At 41.6% G+C, this 20,700-nt stretch overlaps 1 protein-coding gene across 2 annotated transcripts in view; it reads right to left on the minus strand.

Moving 5' to 3' along the window:
• The window catches only part of cd2ap (CD2-associated protein), a gene marked incomplete at its 5' end in the record, with an annotated part of 75,224 nt that overhangs the window by 37,120 nt on the left and 17,404 nt on the right, over window positions 1–20,700 (minus strand). The window contains 3 exons of one of the 2 annotated variants that reach the window (XM_080452985.1): window positions 412–512; window positions 2,267–2,447; window positions 11,599–11,756. In XM_080452985.1, the coding sequence (XP_080309111.1) occupies window positions 412–512; window positions 2,267–2,447; window positions 11,599–11,756 (440 nt within the window). Of the gene's footprint in view, window positions 1–411; window positions 513–2,266; window positions 2,448–11,598; window positions 11,770–20,700 lie in introns of those variants that run through there. The other variant, XM_080452984.1, reaches the window with a different exon arrangement.

The raw sequence follows: 20,700 nt of genomic DNA on the forward strand, positions 1-20,700 counted from the left end.
CCAAGGTCAGAGTCTGGAAAGATGTAGCAACTGATTCAACATCACTTGACTCATCCTTCATCATCCCAGCAGGTGGTTACCTGTCCTTTTACAAACCATACATAACAATAACATGTCCAAAACAACAAGATGCAAGTGCTCAATGGCCGTATTAAAGCCGCAAACTATAGGCCAGTTGTCTTGTGCCATTGCCAGTATACCAGTACATGTCCTTATACCCTCCCTGACTTCAATGACTTAAAAGTCTTTATTCTAACTCTAAATCATGGTACTAAAGAAATACCATGCATTTAAATTATGTATTTTTTATTGTCACAGGAATTAGTAAGGTTGCTAGCTTGGAGTTAGCTAGGTACTGCAGCTGTTTTGCTGCTGCTTACCGTAAGAGCTAGGTGAGGGTGTTAAACGTACCTCTTCAATGATGTCTATGATGTCTCCTATTTTGAGCTCCAGTTCATCCTCGTTCTGTGGCAGGTACACAAACAATGCCTTGCACTGCCTCTTCTTCGGCTCTAAAATGACAATGACGGGAGAGAATATACCAGTTAGACCACTAGCCAGCTCAACGAGGCGTCACCTCTGACTGGGTAGGTAGGTAGGGGTGTGTGTGTGTGTGTGTGTGTGTGTGTGTGTGTGTGTGTGTGTGTGTGTGTGTGTGTGTGTGTGTGTGTGTGTGTGTTCGCTATGAGCTGGAAGACTGTGCGTGTTTACATGTGAAACCACACACGTGTCAGAACACCATTCAAGGCATGTGAGGTTGTGCCTTGAACCATAAACTAGTTGTTTACAAATCTTCAGCTTGCTTATTATAGATTCCAAAGCTCCTCATAGCCTCCTCTCTGCGAGTCAGATGTTCATCCATAATAAATCCAAGATATTTATACAAAGTTGTATATAAGCTAAATGACTCCAAAAACAAAAATCAAGAGTATGAGTAAAGCCTAGTTCAGAGCGAAGATTTGCGACGAGACGTATGACTTTGTTGCACAGCGAAAGTTTTCGATCCACAAGCTCATAACACGTTGCGGATACGCTGTGTTGTGAGCTTGTAGATCAGCCGTTTTCAGCAAGCGAAACAGTCGTACGAGACGAGCATAAATTTAAGCATTAGAATGTTGCGGAGAAAAGTCTGAATTTCATGATTACATTTTCCACCGATTAATCATTAATCTCCGGTTACTACAGATATGTATACGTGTGTGCGTGCGCGCACATCTCCCGTATCCTTTTGCATGCCTAGAGGGGGTAAAGCCATGCAGGTAGACATGTGACCTGGGTAACCAGGAAGTGAGAGGAAACAAGAGAAACAGCAGTGTGGGAGTTTTGAACCAGGTGATCTAAGGGCTGACACACCCTGTTGAACAAGCAGAGCTGCCCGCACTAGTGAATTCCTGCACCAAAAACAAAGCGCTGCTGTTGACTTATAAGAGGGGAAAGCAAATAGCACACGAGCGAAAGCAGAATGACAAGAATTATGCTCAAAGCACTGCACGTCTGATTTGCGTTTACCGTGACAGGTCTTAATGAATAATTTCACTACATCCACAAAGGAAAGAAAATGCGGTACTAGTGTCAGTGTCACAGCATTGAGGTCTAGTAGAAGGAATGCCGCTTTGTGTTAACATCTTGAGAGACAAATGCAGTGGATATCAATGGATCCAGTGGAACAGGATCAGTGAAGCTACAATGCCCACAGGCACACAAGAAGCCCATTTGATGTCAAACTTACAATAGCTCACCTTCACATTCATCTCACATACTGAAAAAGTTGTGAGGGTTATGGGTCCATTTGGATCTATGATTAGATTTTTTTCCCTTTTCTCTCCTTCTCTTACCCTACCTTCTCATGACAACTTCAAAATGATGGATTTTCACTATTTTAGAATTTGTATAAAATCTAAATAAAACTTGCCTATAATGACATTCCCAATATAAGAACACAGGTTGAAAGTGGTTAAATTAACACTCAAGAAGCAACCCGATAGCCAAGTGGTTAGGGCGCATATCCCATGGGCACAATGCCCTGACCAGCGAGCCGCAGCAGGCCGGACCATTATGTCATTATGTCATTCCCATACTCGCTCTCTCTCTTCTCATCTTTCTCCTCTATAACTATCTAATACAGGCTTAAAAATGCTACACACAAAAATGACTAGCAAAACATCACACACATGCAACTCAAACAATTTAGGCATTTCGGAGATGCTCTTATCCAAAGGGGTCACATAAATAACACCAACACCAATGACACACTGCAGCAACATACTCTTCCTGGGCACTGGAGGCTGTGCGTGCGGCTGGAAGCCTCCGGTTGGGATGCCGATGGTGCTCATCCTGTGGACCAAGTTGGCAACATTCCCCGCGCTCTTATCTCTTTTCTGGGTGAGTGGCTGAGTGGGCTCCTCCTTCACCTCATTCTTTGTCTCCTTGGCATCCTTCTTCACCTCCTGAAAATGACAAGAGAGAGTCGGTGAGTAGTGGATAGCAGTTTTGGAGTTTGTTTGGGTAGAGCTCCTTAGCTCTGTGCAAGGAACGTAAATTAAGGGACACAGACGTCATTTTCTCTGGCAGATTCGTCGCACTGGGTGGCAAACTGTCCATCATTGCCTGATAACCAAATCTCTCGATACTACCGAGCCTGACACGATAACTGTTTAGATGCCTCAATAAAACTATGTACCGTACACATTGGAAAACCAGTGATCACAAAACAACCTGTGATGTGTCTTCGTTTATATTCCTGAACCGATTATATGACAAAGGTAGCCATCGTTCAAAAATAGTGTTTATATAATAAGCTGCTCTCATTCACTGCAATGTACAGTATTTCATCGAACTTCCGGTGAGAGTTTGCCACCCATGAGCGTCATGGTGCATGCCGGTGTCCAGAACGTCCCTTCCTTAATTTACTTTACTTGGATCCGTGTAGAGTGGAGGTGATGGCTGATTTAAGCGGTCACACCTGGCCTGAGGCAAACTAATGAGACTCCGAGGTGCGTGCGACAACGCACCTTTTGTACATCACAACAGGATCAATCAGCCATTCCCCTCAGTCACAACATATTCTGTCTTGTACCTTTACATCCATTCTTTACTCATATCTTTATTTACAATTTCCCAAACATTGAGACGTAACGTCATCCATATGGTTTTCAGAAAATCATAGGATATAATGGGCTGTGTGTGTGTGTGGTGTTAAATCACAGCAAAGTGCTGGCCTGGTAAGCCCCAGGCCACACTTCTGCTAGGGGCGTTACAGTGGAAGGGAACGGGGCAAGTGAGGTGAAGGTCAAAGGGCCACCAGCACTGCTCTGCGCCTAGAGTAACCATGTAGTTCAGCCTGACCCAGGGTCAGCAAATCCTCTCTGTCACAACAACAAGAGGCCTGCGGTACACTTACAGTAGTGTATTACTGCAAGTGTTATTTAAGTTAAGTTAAACTGCTTCCCATGTCCCATTTACCTTTCATTGATTCTAAAAGTTACAAGCTAGCTAGTGGCTCTTTTATTTTAATGAGGAATAATGATTGTCATACAACAGTGGACAACTGTTTCTGCACACCTTTTAAACAGGTGCTTTTTAAAAGGACAATACAAGTGGTCTGGCATGTGTAGCCCACTGACTCACGGTATACTTGCCATTACATTATTTGACCATTCCGAATCATAGTATGGTTTTATTTTCAAGCAAGTCATTGGTTTCTGTTCATTTCAGTATAGAAGAAAATCTACTTGCAGAGACTTCAGCTTGAAATAAGTAATACATGACATCTCTTGAGATCGATTTAGGAATGAAAGTCAAACCTCCATGACTTGGTCTATGTTTATGTATGATATATGGCTAAAGTTGAGTAGACATTAGACAATGACATGCATTGACAGCGGCTGCAGCAGGTTCAAACACATACTGAACAGAGCAGGGAAAAGCCACAGCCATGATGTCATGATGGTGATTACTGATTAGCCACTTTCAACCTGGGTTCCCTATTTTGTGAGCTTGAAGATTGGCTATTTTCACTAATCAGCATACAATTAAGTATTTGGACCTTAAGTGATCAGGTGAGCAACAACATTATCTGAGACAACAGAAATTATTAGTGGGTACCAAAGCCTATGAAGTGTCCAAACACTAGGACGGACAGAAGGAAGAGGACAAACAGACATACAACACTCATCCACCACCACCGGAATGTCCCAGCTAAAAAACTAAAATGGCATCCCACTCCCTTCTTCACTCCGTCTTGTCCCCTTTCCTTCATATCCGTCTCTCCGTCAGCCATCCACCTCACAAAACAAATAAAAATAACCATGGCAACCTGCCTTCAGCGTTCAATGCACCATTGTAGAAGCTGATGGTCATGCTGAATCTAACTAGAGCGGATGATGTCACAATCACTGCTGGCAGGCAGATACGCAAGCGGAACATGAAGTGTTAGATTCTTCTGGTCTGTGTGACTGAGACAATGATACAAACACTGCTGGGTGACATCATATGGCCCAAACGCCCATATTTGATGTCTCCATATAATCGTCATTATTATTCAATGCAATGCAGAAACTGTATGTGCTTTCATGTCATCCAGTTGAACCTCTAGTGCCCAGTATTCTAGTAAATCTGATCTACAGTACAAGCTCAACGTGACATGTTGTGGTGTAGAGTTTAGGTGTAGAGGGAAATACTAGCGGACCTAGTATAGAGCCCTGGGGGACTCTGGTCAACTTATATAGGGTTTGAGGGGTTACATTTATTCATTAGAGAAAATTCTATATATTGCACAGTATTGCAAGCAGTGAGGTTGTAAGATTTTTAAGTGTGAGATTCTCCAAGTCTCTGTGACTTCCAGTTAACAGCACAAAGTCCACATGTCTCCATAAAATTGTCTAACTGCATAGCGTTATGCAATACGCATATTTACAAAAAGGTGGACGGTGGAAACATACACAGTATTGATAATTGTATTTCAATATAATTTGTTGCGTGAGTTAGATAGAGAGAGGGGGAGAAAGAGAGGCAGAGAGAGAGACTAAAGGTTGATCCCATGCACCCTCTACTTCCTAGTTCACACATGCTGACTAACAGCTGTTTTTGTGTGCGTGTGTGTGTGTGTGTGTGTGCGCGTGGCGCGTGCGTGCACGTGAGTGAGTGAGAGAGCAGGGGAGATAGAAAGATGGAAAGAGAAAAATGGGAGTGAAGGAAAGAAACAAACGGACTCGCTGTGTGGAAATGTTCAGATTTTCCCTCACATTTCCATGTGTCTCTGTGAGCTAAATTTGGAGGCTCTTTACAAAAGGAGCGAGCCTGTGGGATTCAAAGGCAAGGCTGAGGGGCTAAGATCAACAACTACAAGTGTGAAAGTCTGACTCACATCCTTCAACCCACATAAAAGACTAAACGGATATATATCCACACACAGCTTCCATGTTACCTCCAAATCAAAACACTTTCTTTCTCACCTCCCTCTACCTCAAACAGACATTTAATACTACTCACAATGATCAATGTTGTCAACTAGAACAGTACAGCAACTGCATAAAGACCCCTGTATTCAATCAAGAAAACACACACGGATGCGTCTGGCATCCCTGCCATGCCGCATTTCATTTTAACCCAGGTAATGAGTACCTGGTAGTCCAGTATTAAACTCCTTACCGTTTCTTCCTCTGACATGTTGTCTCCTATGGCCGTAGCGCTCTCAGCTAGAGCGCTAAGTACACACAGGAAGAATGAGGAAGTGTGTCTGGGACCAGGAGCATTTGGGAGCAAAGTTCACACAGGTATGACCTCACGGCAGCTACGCAGCCTACTTAAAGGATTAACTATCCTAGATCAGTCACCGGCACAGGAGGATGCTTAGCAGATTACCTATCTCACTACTGAGGATTTGAGCCAAGGGAGGGTGGAAGGAAGGCGAGTCGGGTCAAGAGAGAAGCAAGTGGCATGGAAGAGAGGAGGAAAGGACAGAAGGAAGAGGGGGGGGGGTGGAGAGAGTAGGGCGGAAGAAGAAGGAAAGGTAGATGAGAGGAAGAAGAGGCAGAGAAAGGGAGGAAGGTAGACACTCCAGGATGTCACAGCAGCACTTGGACTGGAAGAGGTGAGAGAGAAAGAGAGAGTGTGCACCCCAGGTCTCGTGACATTTTTGTGGATCTTCCCACCAAGGATGCATGGACAGATGTGAGGAAAAGTATTACAATGTTTTACAATGTAAATAAACTTTGATAATTTCGATAATTTCTCCCCTTCAATAATATCAATTGGTATTGTATTTTGTATAATTTTTATTGTTGATTAGGTATAACTTGTAAGGATCGTGGAATGAGCAACACAGCTAAACGTGTGGGTAGCACCCCCCAAACAATTGCCAAAATTCCCCAATATGCTTCTATTGGTAAACGCTCTCGTTTTCACAGGTGTGTGACTGGCACCTGAGCATGGGTCCTGGCAACTTTGTTGAGTTTGTGTATACTGATGCTCCAAGCAGCAACACTGCCCCCATGGAAAGATGCTACGTTTGTCCCTTCAGGATAAGGCCCATGCAATAGGGCAGGTGGAAGCTGTGTTTTCCTTTCTACGCAGAGTGGCAGCATTATTTGGTGTCAGCCCTGGTACCATTTCCAGTCTCAGTTCCGTGACACTGGTTAAGTCAAAGACAGACCGCGAAGTGGCCGTCCCAAGAAGACAACACCCCAAGAACACCCCTGGCCTCAAGTTAATTAGGCTCTGCGCTGGGTGTGACTGCACACCTGTTGTGCACACGGATACGTCAGCCATCCCCAAACATAGTCAGGAGATCATATGTAACATACTGTCTGGACAAAGGCTTCTCCTGATTGTGTGTGTGGGGAAGGCTGATTAATAACCACTTAAACCCTCTAGACTTAGTAAACTGAACCCGACTTGGCTCTGACCGTTTTTTCCCCTCTACACCAAATCTCTTCGCCAAAAGTAGCCGATCTACAAACTAACTCATAACGTGTTGACACGTGGTGAGTTTGTAGATCTGCTATTCTTGGCTACTGTTACTCCCAGAATAGGGTTCTGGGGTGTGGTTAAGGGTACAGACACACATACTGTACATATCTGAAGGGGAGTAGCCAATGCATGCCAATGCATCAATTACCCATGTTGTCTTGTGGATTGTGGGCACTGCTGATTTGTGTGTATTTCGTTTGACTTACATTGGAGTCGTTTGCTCACTGAAAGAGAACTACAAGCAAAAAGCTCGCCAAGTGGGGTCAACCACATGCTTTTTTCCTATTGGTTGACGCAATAAAAATGTGCCAATGTTGAATGTGACACAAAAGACTATTCAATGGGAAAGCAAGACTCCCAAACTTCGCTTGACTTCCAGTATCTGGGTGATGTGGGTGCCCACCCCATTAGGAGACCAGAAGAAGAGTCGTATTCTATTATTATTATTATTAATGCCAATGGGAGAAGTGAACGTGAACACAGATTATGATATTCTTTTGTCCCATGGTCATTGGTCACTGAAGTAAATATCAGACCCATTCTTCACAAGCCAAAAACGTTCAGAAGATTTAGACATTTAAACGTTTTTGTCAGACAGACAAATCAGTTGACTGTTGATCCGTCTGTGTCAGCAGGTTGTATGACTGGTATTGGATGCGATAAATGTAATGTTATATTTATTTATTTATTTATTTATTGGTCTATTGTGCTTTGTTTTTTATGAATGTCTATGTTGTTGAGTGCTGTGGTTGCAATGAATTTAATTTAGTTAAGGTAAAATGGCAAAGTGTGTTGATAGAAACCATGATGTAATCTTTTATGTGGGACCTCAACGGAAATAAGTCCTTGGACTTTTTGTGATATCCTGATATATACTGTACTGTGCACCTCGGTGAATTTGTACCATAAATTATCAAATCAAATCAAATCAAAACACACCCTTTCGGGATCTACCACGAGATCATAGGACAGCCACAAGATGTGACGTCAAACTGTACTCGCGTAGGATGGCCGCACCTACTTGGGAGACCAAAAATGTGTACCATTTCGTACTAGTGGCAAGGCGTAGGATTGGCTATCTTGGTAATATATAAAGGATCTTGGCAACACATTTACTCGCCGCAACAGGAAGCTTAAGCCCTTCACTCCCATAGAATGGACATGTACAGTGTATTTGTGACCTTGCCAGTATCCTGTGTGCATCCATTAGCTCGATGCACTAGAGGTGTGCAGTGCAGTCACACCCAGCTCAGAGTCTAATAATTAGTTTGACTCACGTGTGACTGCTTCAATCAGCCATCCATACATGCACAGGACAGAGAAAAACTGAAACGGGAAAGCTGGACGAGAAGAGAAGGTAGAACAAGTGATGGATTGAGCTGACTAGAACAGCTCTATTGCATGGTGCATTAGCTGGTTAAGTGTATTCCACTGATACAGCAGATTTCACAGAGCAGCCTCTATGAGTCCCAGGTGGACTGGTGAGGCTTACGGGAAACAACAGAGGCTGGGAGTGTACAAACAACATGGTCCACGTGTATCCAAGCATCTCAAAATCCCAGGAGAAGAGACTCAACATGTTGTTTAATGCCAGCTTTATCATTGAGTGATAACCTATATAGAACTATTGAAAGTAATAGCAATCTGTATTACAAAGTGAAATGTGAGTGAAATATATGTTGTGCATTGCATATGTCTAAATAACTATAAGTCTCAAGTGAGAAAAAGACTCATTCATTTTAGTAGTCTTTTTGGTGACACCCCTTGTAGCTCTGTTGTCAGTACAGTCAAAAACAAATCAATAGAAAGCAAGACTGCTACATTTTGCTCAACTTCCTGCTTCTGCATAACATAGGTGTCCATCCCTTTAGGAGACCAGAAGTAGGTTGTGAGTTTATTAAATTCCAACAGCCACATTCCAATACTCACATTCCTGCCCTCTTGCTCGCTCGCTCCTCCTGCATGTCATATTGTATCCTTTATTTTATATATAAAAGTGAGTTTGAATCGACAAAAACGCATATCAACTGTATATGAGCAAACGTTATTAAATTGCCATTTCACACCAGGCCTATTATAGAGCAATCGTTTCCACGATATAGTGGGAGAAACATTGCTTACCGACGGGCTTTCCAGGATACGGCTTACCACGTGTAACAAACAAAATCGGTCTGACCTCCTAAGGACTTTAGTATAGCGTATAAATATGCAGTGTATGCAATTTCTTGTGGTACGGAAAGGAGAATGGAGTAGGGATAAAAGCAGTGGTAGACAGTAAGAAAGTTTTTATTTACTTAAGAAATACATTTGAGTAGCTGTACTTTTTTTTTTTGTAAAGAAGTCTGTCAACAAGTAATGTCTGAATTTGATGGGTAACCATATGTGGTATAGCACTGTGTCCGAAAACTAAACCACACATTTTGGAGTGAATTTTTGGCTAAGCCAGGACCTGTACATAAATTAGCACGCAAAAAAGGTAGCTGGAAAGGGCTTTGGACCCAAATCAAAATGTAGGCTAATGATTAACTTTGAAACTTTAAATTCAGCTCTGAGTTATAGCTAAGTTACTGTTTAACTCATTTCCTGCCAGAATTATTTCAGATTTTTGGCTGTAGACTGCCAGAGATTTTCCATTGAAAAAAAAAATTCTCAGGAGCCGAGATACAGATTTTTTAAGTTTTAAGTTAACAATGAAGTGGATAGGAGTTTAAATCTTTGATATATCATATCTCCTTGGTCTTTTTTTTTTTTTAAATAGAACGCAGATCTGCGTCTTTGGCAGCCAGGCGAGAAATTAAATAGAACGCAGATACAGTATGCGTCTTTGGCAGCCAATGTGTTAAATGTCAGACTGCTGGCAGCACCCTCATAAAAGGTGCCATCTAGCAGTGCTGCGCACAGCCACATTAAAGGGAGTACACTGGCACGAATGAAGATTGTGCAGTCTTCCCATTCGCATTGTCGTTTGCAGCACCATTCACATTTGCAGCATTGTTTCTCACGGTTGCAACACCCTGTGTAGTTCCACCACAGGCTGGTGCTGAAGAACAGGCCAAGAACCATAAGCACTGCAACTGGGCCAGGCAGGAAAGTTAGCCCATAGAAAATGTTCTGTTCATTGCAGGGGAACTGAAACGAGACTGAGGAGTTATGCTCACCACTGATGGTCATAAATGCTGTAACACTGTGATCATAGACCGTATGAATTAATGGACAAAGTGACGCCATTGGTTTCTATAGACCGTAAATGAAGCCTATTTTTCAGCCATCTTTCTATATCCGGTCCGAAATGCTAACGGAAATTAATGCTAATGGCTGCAACCGCAGCGAGGGCGGGTCTTCACTCGGTAGAACCAGTAGAAACCCTAGAAACATTCCCTACTTTATCATTAATTTTAAATGAATGGGAACATCATTTACTTAACGCATATGATGATGATTTAAAAAAATACTTTAAACTTGCGATTGAAAACAAAGTGTTTATGAAAAGGTTTACTAAGGTAATAAAATCAAGTATAAAGTCCGCCCAAAACATTATTCGGGTAATGGGAAAAGTGATCGATTCTTTTGCACCATGGTCACATAGATTAAGATAACATTCAAATAGTTTTTCAGACAGACAAATCAGGAAGAAATTATCTTAGTTCGAGACTTCTGTGTCAGCAACACACTCGTAAAATCTAGCAACAATGATCTGACGTCAGACTTAGGAGACTGGAAATGTGTACCATTTCGTACTAGTGGCGAGGCGTGGGATTAGCTTGATCTTGATCATATTTTAAGGATATTTGTCTATACAAAAAAGACGCTCAAAACAGAATGCTGCAGGGTCTTGGCAGCCAAGGATATTTTGGAAACAGTATCTATTAACTGTAAAAACTACAGAAATAAATACATTTCCGTGACATTTACACGCCTATGTCATTTTAGCAGACACTCGCAAAAAAAGTGTATTTAATAGTGTTTCGAGAAGTTGACAAAAACGTGGAATGGTTAGTGTGCAAAATGTACCAGTTAAAGATTATATTAAAAATTACATTTATTTAATTGAAACAATTCATCTTCCCAACGTGAAATCTAATATAAATTATCTCCCCAATCACAAATCTAATCTAATAATTTTCCCAATCTGAAACCTAAGATTAATCAGCTTCCCATTCTGAATCTTTCAATCAAATTAGATATGAAACTCATTCCCTTTGTAGCCTGCTTGTGAAGCTCAGGGCCATGGACTACTTTATGTAGGATTATCCTCATAGTTTAAATGAGATTACCTGTATTGGCATTATATGAACTAACAACAGCATAATGAGTGGAGATTGGACAGGGTCAGCCCTACACAAGCTAACTCCATTATGACTGTGGATATGATATGAAATCCAGTAAGTGGTGTGACAATGTGGCATTTGTCCTCAATGAGCGTGACAGGGCTGTGGTTTCAAAGAGGTAAACTAGGAGTAGCGTGTCCTTAAGTGACTTCTTAAGACTCTTTTCGCCAGTCATTCTGAGGCTTAATGAGCGAGCGTCGCACCGCAACAGAGACGTGTGTGAACGCTTATCGTTTGCGTTTCCATTGGCAGTGGACTTGGAATCAGGATTAGGAAGTCCCTTAGACCACAGGGCTCTCACCTTGACGAAATTGTCTGGAAACAGTCCCCTCTTCCCGTTGAGGTCTCCCTCCATCCATCCCTCCTCCTCGATGCGCCGCACGTTCTTGATTATGTCACCCAGGCGCAGCGTCAGCTCGTCCTCGTGGAGACCCTCGTACTCGTACTCCACCACCACCTCTGTTAGAGACATGGAAGGGGAGGAGAGAAAAGCCTTTGTAAGCTCGAATCATAAGCTCCACACAAACTTGATCTAAGACATGTTGAACAACATTACACACTTCACGCTCTACTTCTTTGACCGGGGTTCCCCAGAGGTCCCCCCCCCTACAACAAATCTCTTCATGAAAATAGCCGATATACAAGCTCACTACACATTGCGTTGCGACATACTGTGAGATTGCAGATCCTCTATGTTCGCTCAATGTTGACCTATTCTGATATGACTACAATATGAACCCTAGGGTTCAAGTGGTTAAGCCTGCTTTATACGTTATCGTACAATGGTGTCGCGAGACAAAAACAGCTGATCTACTGTACAAGCTCACAACACGTTGTGGATGCGAAGCGTTGTTAAAGTACACATCAGGCTTATCGATAGATTCGATACTGATATAAGCAGGAGAATTGAGTCTTCCACAAATCTGACTTTTTTTATGTGAAAGAAATTTGAATTCAACGGATACAAATATTTAATATTTTTCAACAATGTGCATAATTTACAATTTACAAAATAAATGCAAATATTGGCCCAATATGTCGGACAATCCGATATATTGGACTAGCCTACGTCTAAACTACAGTATATGGAAGCCTGGGAACAGCCTTTCCCTTGACTTTGCCCCAAAAGTCTAAAACAAATGCAATTATACGGGCAGGCTGCCCTGGTAGAGTCTGGAAAGGGTCCCACTGCAGTTACACACCCGTGCAAATACACACACACGCTCTCTCTCTCTAACGTCTTCATTCAGCAGCAGTATCTCACTTTCATCAACAATACTGGATATATATCTGCACGTTGAAAAAGTGTCGAGGCAATGTCACATCATCATTTGTCTTGGTTCATTATCTGACCTCAGACAAAAATACACAAACTTGATTTACAAAGTGATTTTCCAAATCCGTTTCTGGGTGATGAGATATGTGTGCAGTGTTACAATGGGTTCCCAGTCAGGCTGAAAGGCTAACAAACGAGGACTGTCTTTGTTACGATACCTAGTTTAGTCTCTGTGATAAGACCAGTATTAAATAAATATTTATTTATTCTTAATACATAGGCTATAGAAAATTTGAATGAGCAGAGATCTAAATCTTATGAAACTAGACTAAACACAGCACACAACACAGAAGTGATTCAGCCATGTGAATGAATGAATAGCTACGCCAGTGAATCCACACATTGGTCTTCATTCAACAAAACTCAGTCTACCATCCTTGGTCCCTCCCTCCATTTTGGCCTCATGAGAGAGAAACTCTACATATATTAGTTGATGCATGATGAATACCTGTTGGGTCAACATGCATTTAAAGGTAAATAACTAGGACATTTTTTCCATTTGAGATATAGCCATTTTAAGCTCCCCGCAGATATCTGGGACGCCATCTTGAAAATGGCGGCTTTCTGGGGAGTATATTTTGGTAGACTTTTAGTATGTTACTTACTGTAGTATGCCCAATACTACCAGAATCCATTGAAAAACCTTTTCTATACATTTTTTGGAGGTTAAACCATATATTGACTCACCTATACTGTATTCACTAGAGCGTATTCACTAGAGCGGACAGACACTCTCTGACACTCCGCCAGGCCGAAAGGCATGGCGAGAGAGTATGTTTTGCCCCCTGTCCGTCCGTCCGTGTGTGTGTGTGTGTGTCCGTCCGTGTGTCCGTGTGTCCGTCATTCTGTCATTTTGTGTACAGCTAATCTCCGGCACCGTTGGCTTGATCGCAGCGAAACTGTGCACACACACTCCCTGGATGCCAGAGCAGAACCTCTGCCCCAAATTTTTCAAATTAGCCTTTTATAGCGCCACCAGGAGGCCGCTTTTTGCAAAACACATTTCTTGACAGTACTCCTACAGATTTTATCCAAACATCACGCAAATCAGTACACAGTATCTCTATAGTCATGTGATCAACACGGATCTGTCCAATTTTCCATATTTCATCCTGATTGGCTAAGGTTGGCTTCCAAAGTTTGCAGGATTGCTCAGTTTTCAACAAAATGCCTCAAATCATGAACGCAGCTTGCGATTTCCGTGAGATTTCACACGCACATTCCCACTAGGCCGAGGAAGAAATACCACTTGAAAATGTTCAAATCAGCCTCATGGTGGCGCTATAACAGACCGATTTGTGTTTTGACCTATAACTGCACCGATCTGTGTAAAACTTTGTAAGCGCACTCCCTAGAGGTCAAGGAAAAACCTTTGCCCTGCATTTTTTACATCTGCCTTTTATAGCGCCACCAGGAGGCCGACTTATGTAAAACACATTTTTTTATATTACTCCTTCCGATTTTATCGAAATGTCACGCAAATCGGTACACATGATCTCTACAGTCATGTGATCAAGACGGATGTGTTTGATTTTTCATATTCCATCCTGATTGGCTAAGATTGACATCTAAAGTTTGCAGTAGTGCCTTGTTTTGAACAAAATGCCGCAAATCATGAACGGAGCATCCGATTGCGGTCAAACTTTGGACGCACATTCACACTATGTTGAGGAGCAAATGCCACCCTTTTAACATTGGCCTGTTATAGCGCCACCAGCAGGTCTAATTTAGCAAAACAAATTTTTGAACAAAATGCTTCAAATCATGAATGCAGTGTCCGATTGCCGTGCAAGGCCTAAGAAGAAATGGCACCCTTTTCACTTTGGCCTATTATAGCGCCACCAGGAGGCCACAATAACCTACCTGACCTGGCGGAGACCTGTGCTCCGAGGAGCACTTTTCTAGTTTTGTTCTAATTTTGTATTTGTGTTCCCAATTAACACCTGCACTTGACAGAACTCCACTTTTTGAATCCACATGAGCACAAAATGTGACATGGCATTAGCAATAGTAGCCTGACTAGCCTCACAATAATAATAGCACATTGAAAATCATCATAGCACCAGCCACACTGCAGGAACATTCCTGACATTGCCAGAACATGGATGGCTGTCCTTGAGCCTCCTTGACGAGATGCTTACTAAGAAAGATTCTGCCATGTTTATGCAATGATGTGGAAATGTTGTGTGGTATAGACATCAAGATGGCCAATATCATACAATGTGCAGTGCACTGGCCACCTTACATGTATTTTCTAAATGCATGAATTGTAATTGTTGAATCGTTGAAACTTCATTCAAATTTATATTTTTTTAGTTGAGATTTAGGTTTGGATCAGGCTCGTGTTCATAACACTGCTGGGGCTCAGGGGCAAGCTGTGTTTGGGCTGGACACAGACATGAGGCCCCAATGCCCCATGGAAGCTTTGTCATGGGTCAGATATTATATATATATATATATATATTTTGACCAACAAACCACACTCACACAGCTAGGCCTGCCACATTTATTACATAATTGCAATTATTTGAGCTAATTGCAATTATTTAGCATAATCATTAGAATAATTTCCATTCATCTGTATAAAACATCTGGATGACATTAAGAGAAATGTAATTTTCCATCATTATTTCCATGTTGTCCATCATGCTCTTTGAACCTCTTTCAACGTGGTGTTTGGGGGAAAGGTTTTTTGCAAAGAAAGAAATGGGCAAAGAAATTGCGAGCTTGTAGACTGGCTATATTTTTATTTTTTTTATAAAGTATACAATTGTCAGTCATTTCTTTGTATATTTCAGTAAAAAGCTTGTGTCACATCTGCCCTCATATCTGCAATCTTAGTTTACAAGGCTTAAAAACACATGGTAATTGACATGTTCAGCGCCAAAAACCCAATTAAATTATTCACAATTATTTGTATGACAATTAATCGTCCACTAAAATGTCATGATCTTGACAGATTTACACACAGCTTGAACAACCCTCAGTAACTGAGATGGGTGATTTCATGCTATGCACACAGACAGTCTATGACTATATATTTCTGAGTATGCCTGCTTACAGTACAACACAACAGGCTGGGCAGCTTCTATAAATAAGTCTACTGTTTGTGGAATAATAGGACAGAGTGGAGGTTTGCTGTCTCCTAACTGGGCTGCTCTTTAACACATGACATTAACACATACCTGTCCTAACCCAACTGTTAACTGACAAACTGTGTGGAATGTAGCTCTGTCTCTTTATTGAAATACATGCATGCACCCATTCATGCAAGGTCTCACACACTCCAAGCGGGCTGAAATTGTATTACATTTTTTATTTTATGCATGTAGATTACATTTTTTATTTTATGTATGTAGATCACATGACTAGAGAGATCATGTGTACCGATTTGCGTGACATTTGGATAAAATCTGATGGAGTAATATCCAAAAATGTGTTTTACATAAGTCGGCCTCCTGGTGGCGCTATGAAAGGCAGATGTGAAAAATTCAGGGCAAAGTTTTTCCTTTGCGCATTCTCATTTTTACACAGATCGGTGCAGTTATAGGTAAAAACCTGAATTGGCCTGTTATAGCGCCACCATGAGGCTGATTTGAACATTTTTAAGTGGCATTTCTTCCTTGGAATAGTGAGAATGTGCATGTACAATTTCACGCAAATAGCACGCTGTGTTCATGATTTGAGGCATTTTGTACAAAACTGAGCACTACTGCAGACTTTGGAAGCCAATCTTAGCCAATCAGGATGGAATATGAAAAATCATTTTTTTCGTTTAATGACTATAGAGATATACTGTGTACCAATTTGCGTGATGTTTGGACAAAATCTGTAGGAGTACTGTAAAAAAAAAAGTTTTGCAAAAAGCAGCCTTCTTGTGGCGCTTTAACAGGCCCATGTGAAACATTTGGGGCAGAGATTCTGCTCTGGCATCCAGGGAGTGTGTGTGCACAGTTTCGCTGCGATCAAGCCAACCGCACCGGAGATTACCTGATCATAGACAGACGGATGGACGGACAGGGTGCAAACATAGTCTCGGGCTTGCCGCTTGGCCATGCCTTTCGGCCTTGCGGATACAACAAAATAAATAAATATTTCAGCATACTAACTTTCCAGTAAGAGAAAGCAGTAGTTTCTGTTAGCATGGAATCCATAGGCAGGTTTCTGAACTGTCCATAGCCCACAAATGAGATGCAGAGTGAGTATAAATGGTGCCATCTTATAATGAGCATTAGGGAGTAAGGACCAATTATATTAAGATAAGGTTGAAAATGGGCAAAGTGCTCCTTCAACAAAACTGATAGCTACAGTATATTCAGAGGAGGAACATTGTAGTAAGGGTGAAGGATGGGGTTACAGCGAGGTCAGCACTAAGCTGCACTGAGAAAACAGTGTATAACAACAACTACTATAAAACCTGCCTGAGTGAGTGTGCGGGTGTGTGTGTGTCTCTCTCTCTCTCTGTCTAAGATCAGAGTTGGCCCACAATACCACAGGCAGCCAGGGCCTGAACTGAACGGTCTTAGCTTTCATTACCCCACATCCAAAACAACTCACTTATTAAATTAGACTTTACAAAGAGACGGGATGAGAGTAAGAGGAGAGAGCGAGAGACTGCCAGCCTAGCTGACAGATTAGACTTTACTGTTGGATCTTTATGCTTTTCAGGCTGAAGAGTGTAAATCTTACAGAACTCGGCTTCAAACAAATAAATTAACATGATCGTCCGATTAATTATTGACATTTAAAATGTGTGCTCCGCCCATAGAACAATGCAAATCAAATGCTCCCTAAAACTACTGCCTTCAGGGCCAGAATGTCAGTGTGGGGAATGGGGATTATAATGCGGGAGATTCCCACACACATTCACAGCCATGTTCATAATCTATGAATCAGTTATGTGAATGCGGAAGAAAGTTCTGTATTCAGTCTTCCAATCCGTGCGTTACCTCTCCCTACAAGCAAGGAGGCACCCTCCCTCTCCGCTGGCTAATGTGTTTATTTATACTTTGTTGTGACGGTGTTGTGCACCAAAATTAGCAAATAAAGCTTGAGACGCATTGTGAGCTTGCAGATCGGCTAGTTTTTGGCACGCAACACCATCGTACGATGAACTGCATCAGTTAAAATGTACCGATTTGTGCCGTTTACCAGCCAATGTTACAAAACATCAACTAGTGAGGTTCAATACTTTTATTCACATCCATCATGCAGGTATAATGAATGATGTGAAAGATTTTTATAATTTTGCTTATAGGAGATGCACTGATGTGATACAAACAGTATTTAAGTCTGCACGTTAATTAGCAGGAATGTAGCACAATCTAAAAGTGAAAGCAGTGCTTTGATGATTTAATTTAGTGTTAAGTTTTGGTATTGACTAAGGAGGACCAATTTTATTTTGATTTAAAAATGTATACATTAGCAGGAATGTACAGTAGCTCAACATGAATGTGAAAGCAGTTACGTTTGTACTTAATCAACAATCGTGATAAAAAATATCACTTTATATCAATTTATTATAAAATAATTGTGATCTCAATATTGATAAAAAATTATTGTGATAATCATTTTGGCCATAATCGTGCAGCCCTATGGATTGTTGTTATAGCGTGGTATCACATTAACAACTAGCACAATAAATAAACAGCATGTCAATACATTTTCAGAACTTGTAATGGTGAGAAGAAAATGATGTGGATCTCGAACTTCGTGTGGCCAACCTATGACTAAGTCGTCTAAGACATACATACAGTACACTATCTATGATGTACAGTACGACTCCAAATTTGGGCACGTTTTCAGCCCTATCAGATCCCCTTCTGTAATAAAATTGGCCTACTGGCAGTGTGCCGTGCACAAGAGATGTGCCGCCGATCGGTCCCGAGCGGTTTGCCAGATTAGCTCTGGACACAGACAAACACACAAACAGATTGACCCTCTAACAGGCGGCTAGCCTCCTGCAGAGCCACAGGATGAAGAGTATGTAGAGCTAATGATTAATAAACTATTTCGTATTTAAAATAGATTTTAAAAAAAAGTTTTAATACATTTCTAACATTTGTTCTGGCATGCCATGTAATTGGCTAGCTAGGGCATTAAACACAGCACTTAAACATCTTTGTTATGATAGATCCTTTCTAGCTGCAACACTGATCTGGCAAAGGTTCTGCACCCCCCACACACACACACACACACACTGCGGTGTGTCACACACACCCCCCCCCCCCACACACACACACGTAGCACTGGGGCGACACACAAATGGAAACACCCACACACACACACACACAAACAAACACTTCAGCCAGGGCCCCAGTACAGCACCAGACAGTAATTCCTGCTTATCTGTCCATGAAACCACAGGATGAGATACGGTCTGCTGTGGTAAACAAAACACACCACTGACAGACAAGATGCTAACTGAGGCCCTTCCTCACGCCTTGCTGAGCTAGCTCTATGCACAGCAATTTTTTTTCACAGCTCGCAGCGGCTGGCGGAAATAACTCTGTATTTCCACAGTCATTCATCTGTGACTGAGCTGGAGGAAAATTGCTCCCAATATGAGAAAACTTTGCACACGATATGTGGAGTGGACAGTTTCAATTTGACAACAATAACAAATCTGACGTTCTTGAAATGACTAGAAGGCTAAGTTGACTTCAGATGAAACCTAAAAACACACACAAATGGCGATATACTGTAAACACTGGACCCAAGTTAATACAATCAATATCCATTGATTGAATGGACGCCAGGAAGACTAACGACCATTTTGTGGAAGCTAATGTGGATCCAAATAAAGAAAATAGAATAAAGAATATCTATTAACTTCTTCTAGCTGATGGTCCATTGTGGAACCTTGGGCCGTCAACCTTTACTTTATAGAGTGCAGTCAGAAGACAGGCCTTGATAGCCACAGCGTTGATATACTGAATGTAATAGATAAGAACTTCAGAATTCTCCAGGCGCTCAACCGAGCGCTTGTTTGCATGCAGACTTAGATGTGGAGCGAATTGCCTTCGTGATATATCAGGTCGTATTGTTTTAATATCATTAATTTGCTGTTCTTTTATTCACATAGTATAGAGGGAATCTCCCTTGTTTGTCAATAAAGATGCCTTGCGCATGTAAAAGGTAATTTCTGTGTATGTCGTCTATAAACTGGACTTTAGGGTTTATTGAACCAAGAGTGACAGGTCTGTCACGGCACATCAGCTGGTGACCCCGACCGTGACCCTGTCCAGTCCAGACGACCGCTGGATCCATAAGATCCAAATAACAATTCGCCCATACACTATGTGCTACAATTCCTTGGGGCCCCAGGAAGGGTACACGCGGTGCTATATGTGAATTGTATTATACCAAATTTAGGTCAATTATTAAAGACAATGTGTAAATATGATTGCATACATGTGAAGTCACCACTGAACAGCAGATTGAATGACCTTTGTGTTTAATACTTAGGCTCTGTACTTCCTATACCCCATGATGTCCTGTTAGCGTGGCTGGGTGGACCGAGTTGATCCTCCCAGCAACTGTCTCTGTATATGTTTATGAGACCACCGGAGACACCCCGACGTTTTTTTACACGGATGTTTAACTATCAGCTGTTACTATCAGTTATTTGTCTTTATTTATATATATATTCATGTCAAGGCCTCCAGAATAACCCACGATTCAACTTGGGTGTTCGAGCAATGCATGGCTATATATATAAATATATGGATTTATTTTTGTTGTACCTCGAAATACCACTTTTTCACGCTTTGGTTTTCGGTGCGGGTGAAATTATCTAATATTAGTTTTACACTAGATGTAGGGGGTTTGTCTGTGTGCCTGCATGAATATATCCGTACAATTGTCATAATGTACTAATAGTTTACTGAGACACTACACTGTTTCTCTGTATTCTGTGGTCCAATAGTTCACTGAGACACTACACTGTTTCTCTGTATTCTGTGGTCCTATAGTTTACTGAGACACTACACTGTTTCTCTGTATTCTGTGGTCCAATAGTTTACTGAGACACTACACTGTTTCTCTGTATTCTGTGGTCCAATAGTT

This window comes from Gymnoscopelus braueri (assembly GCF_963280865.1).
Source record: "Gymnoscopelus braueri genome assembly, chromosome: 16".
NCBI lineage: Eukaryota > Metazoa > Chordata > Actinopteri > Myctophiformes > Myctophidae > Gymnoscopelus > Gymnoscopelus braueri.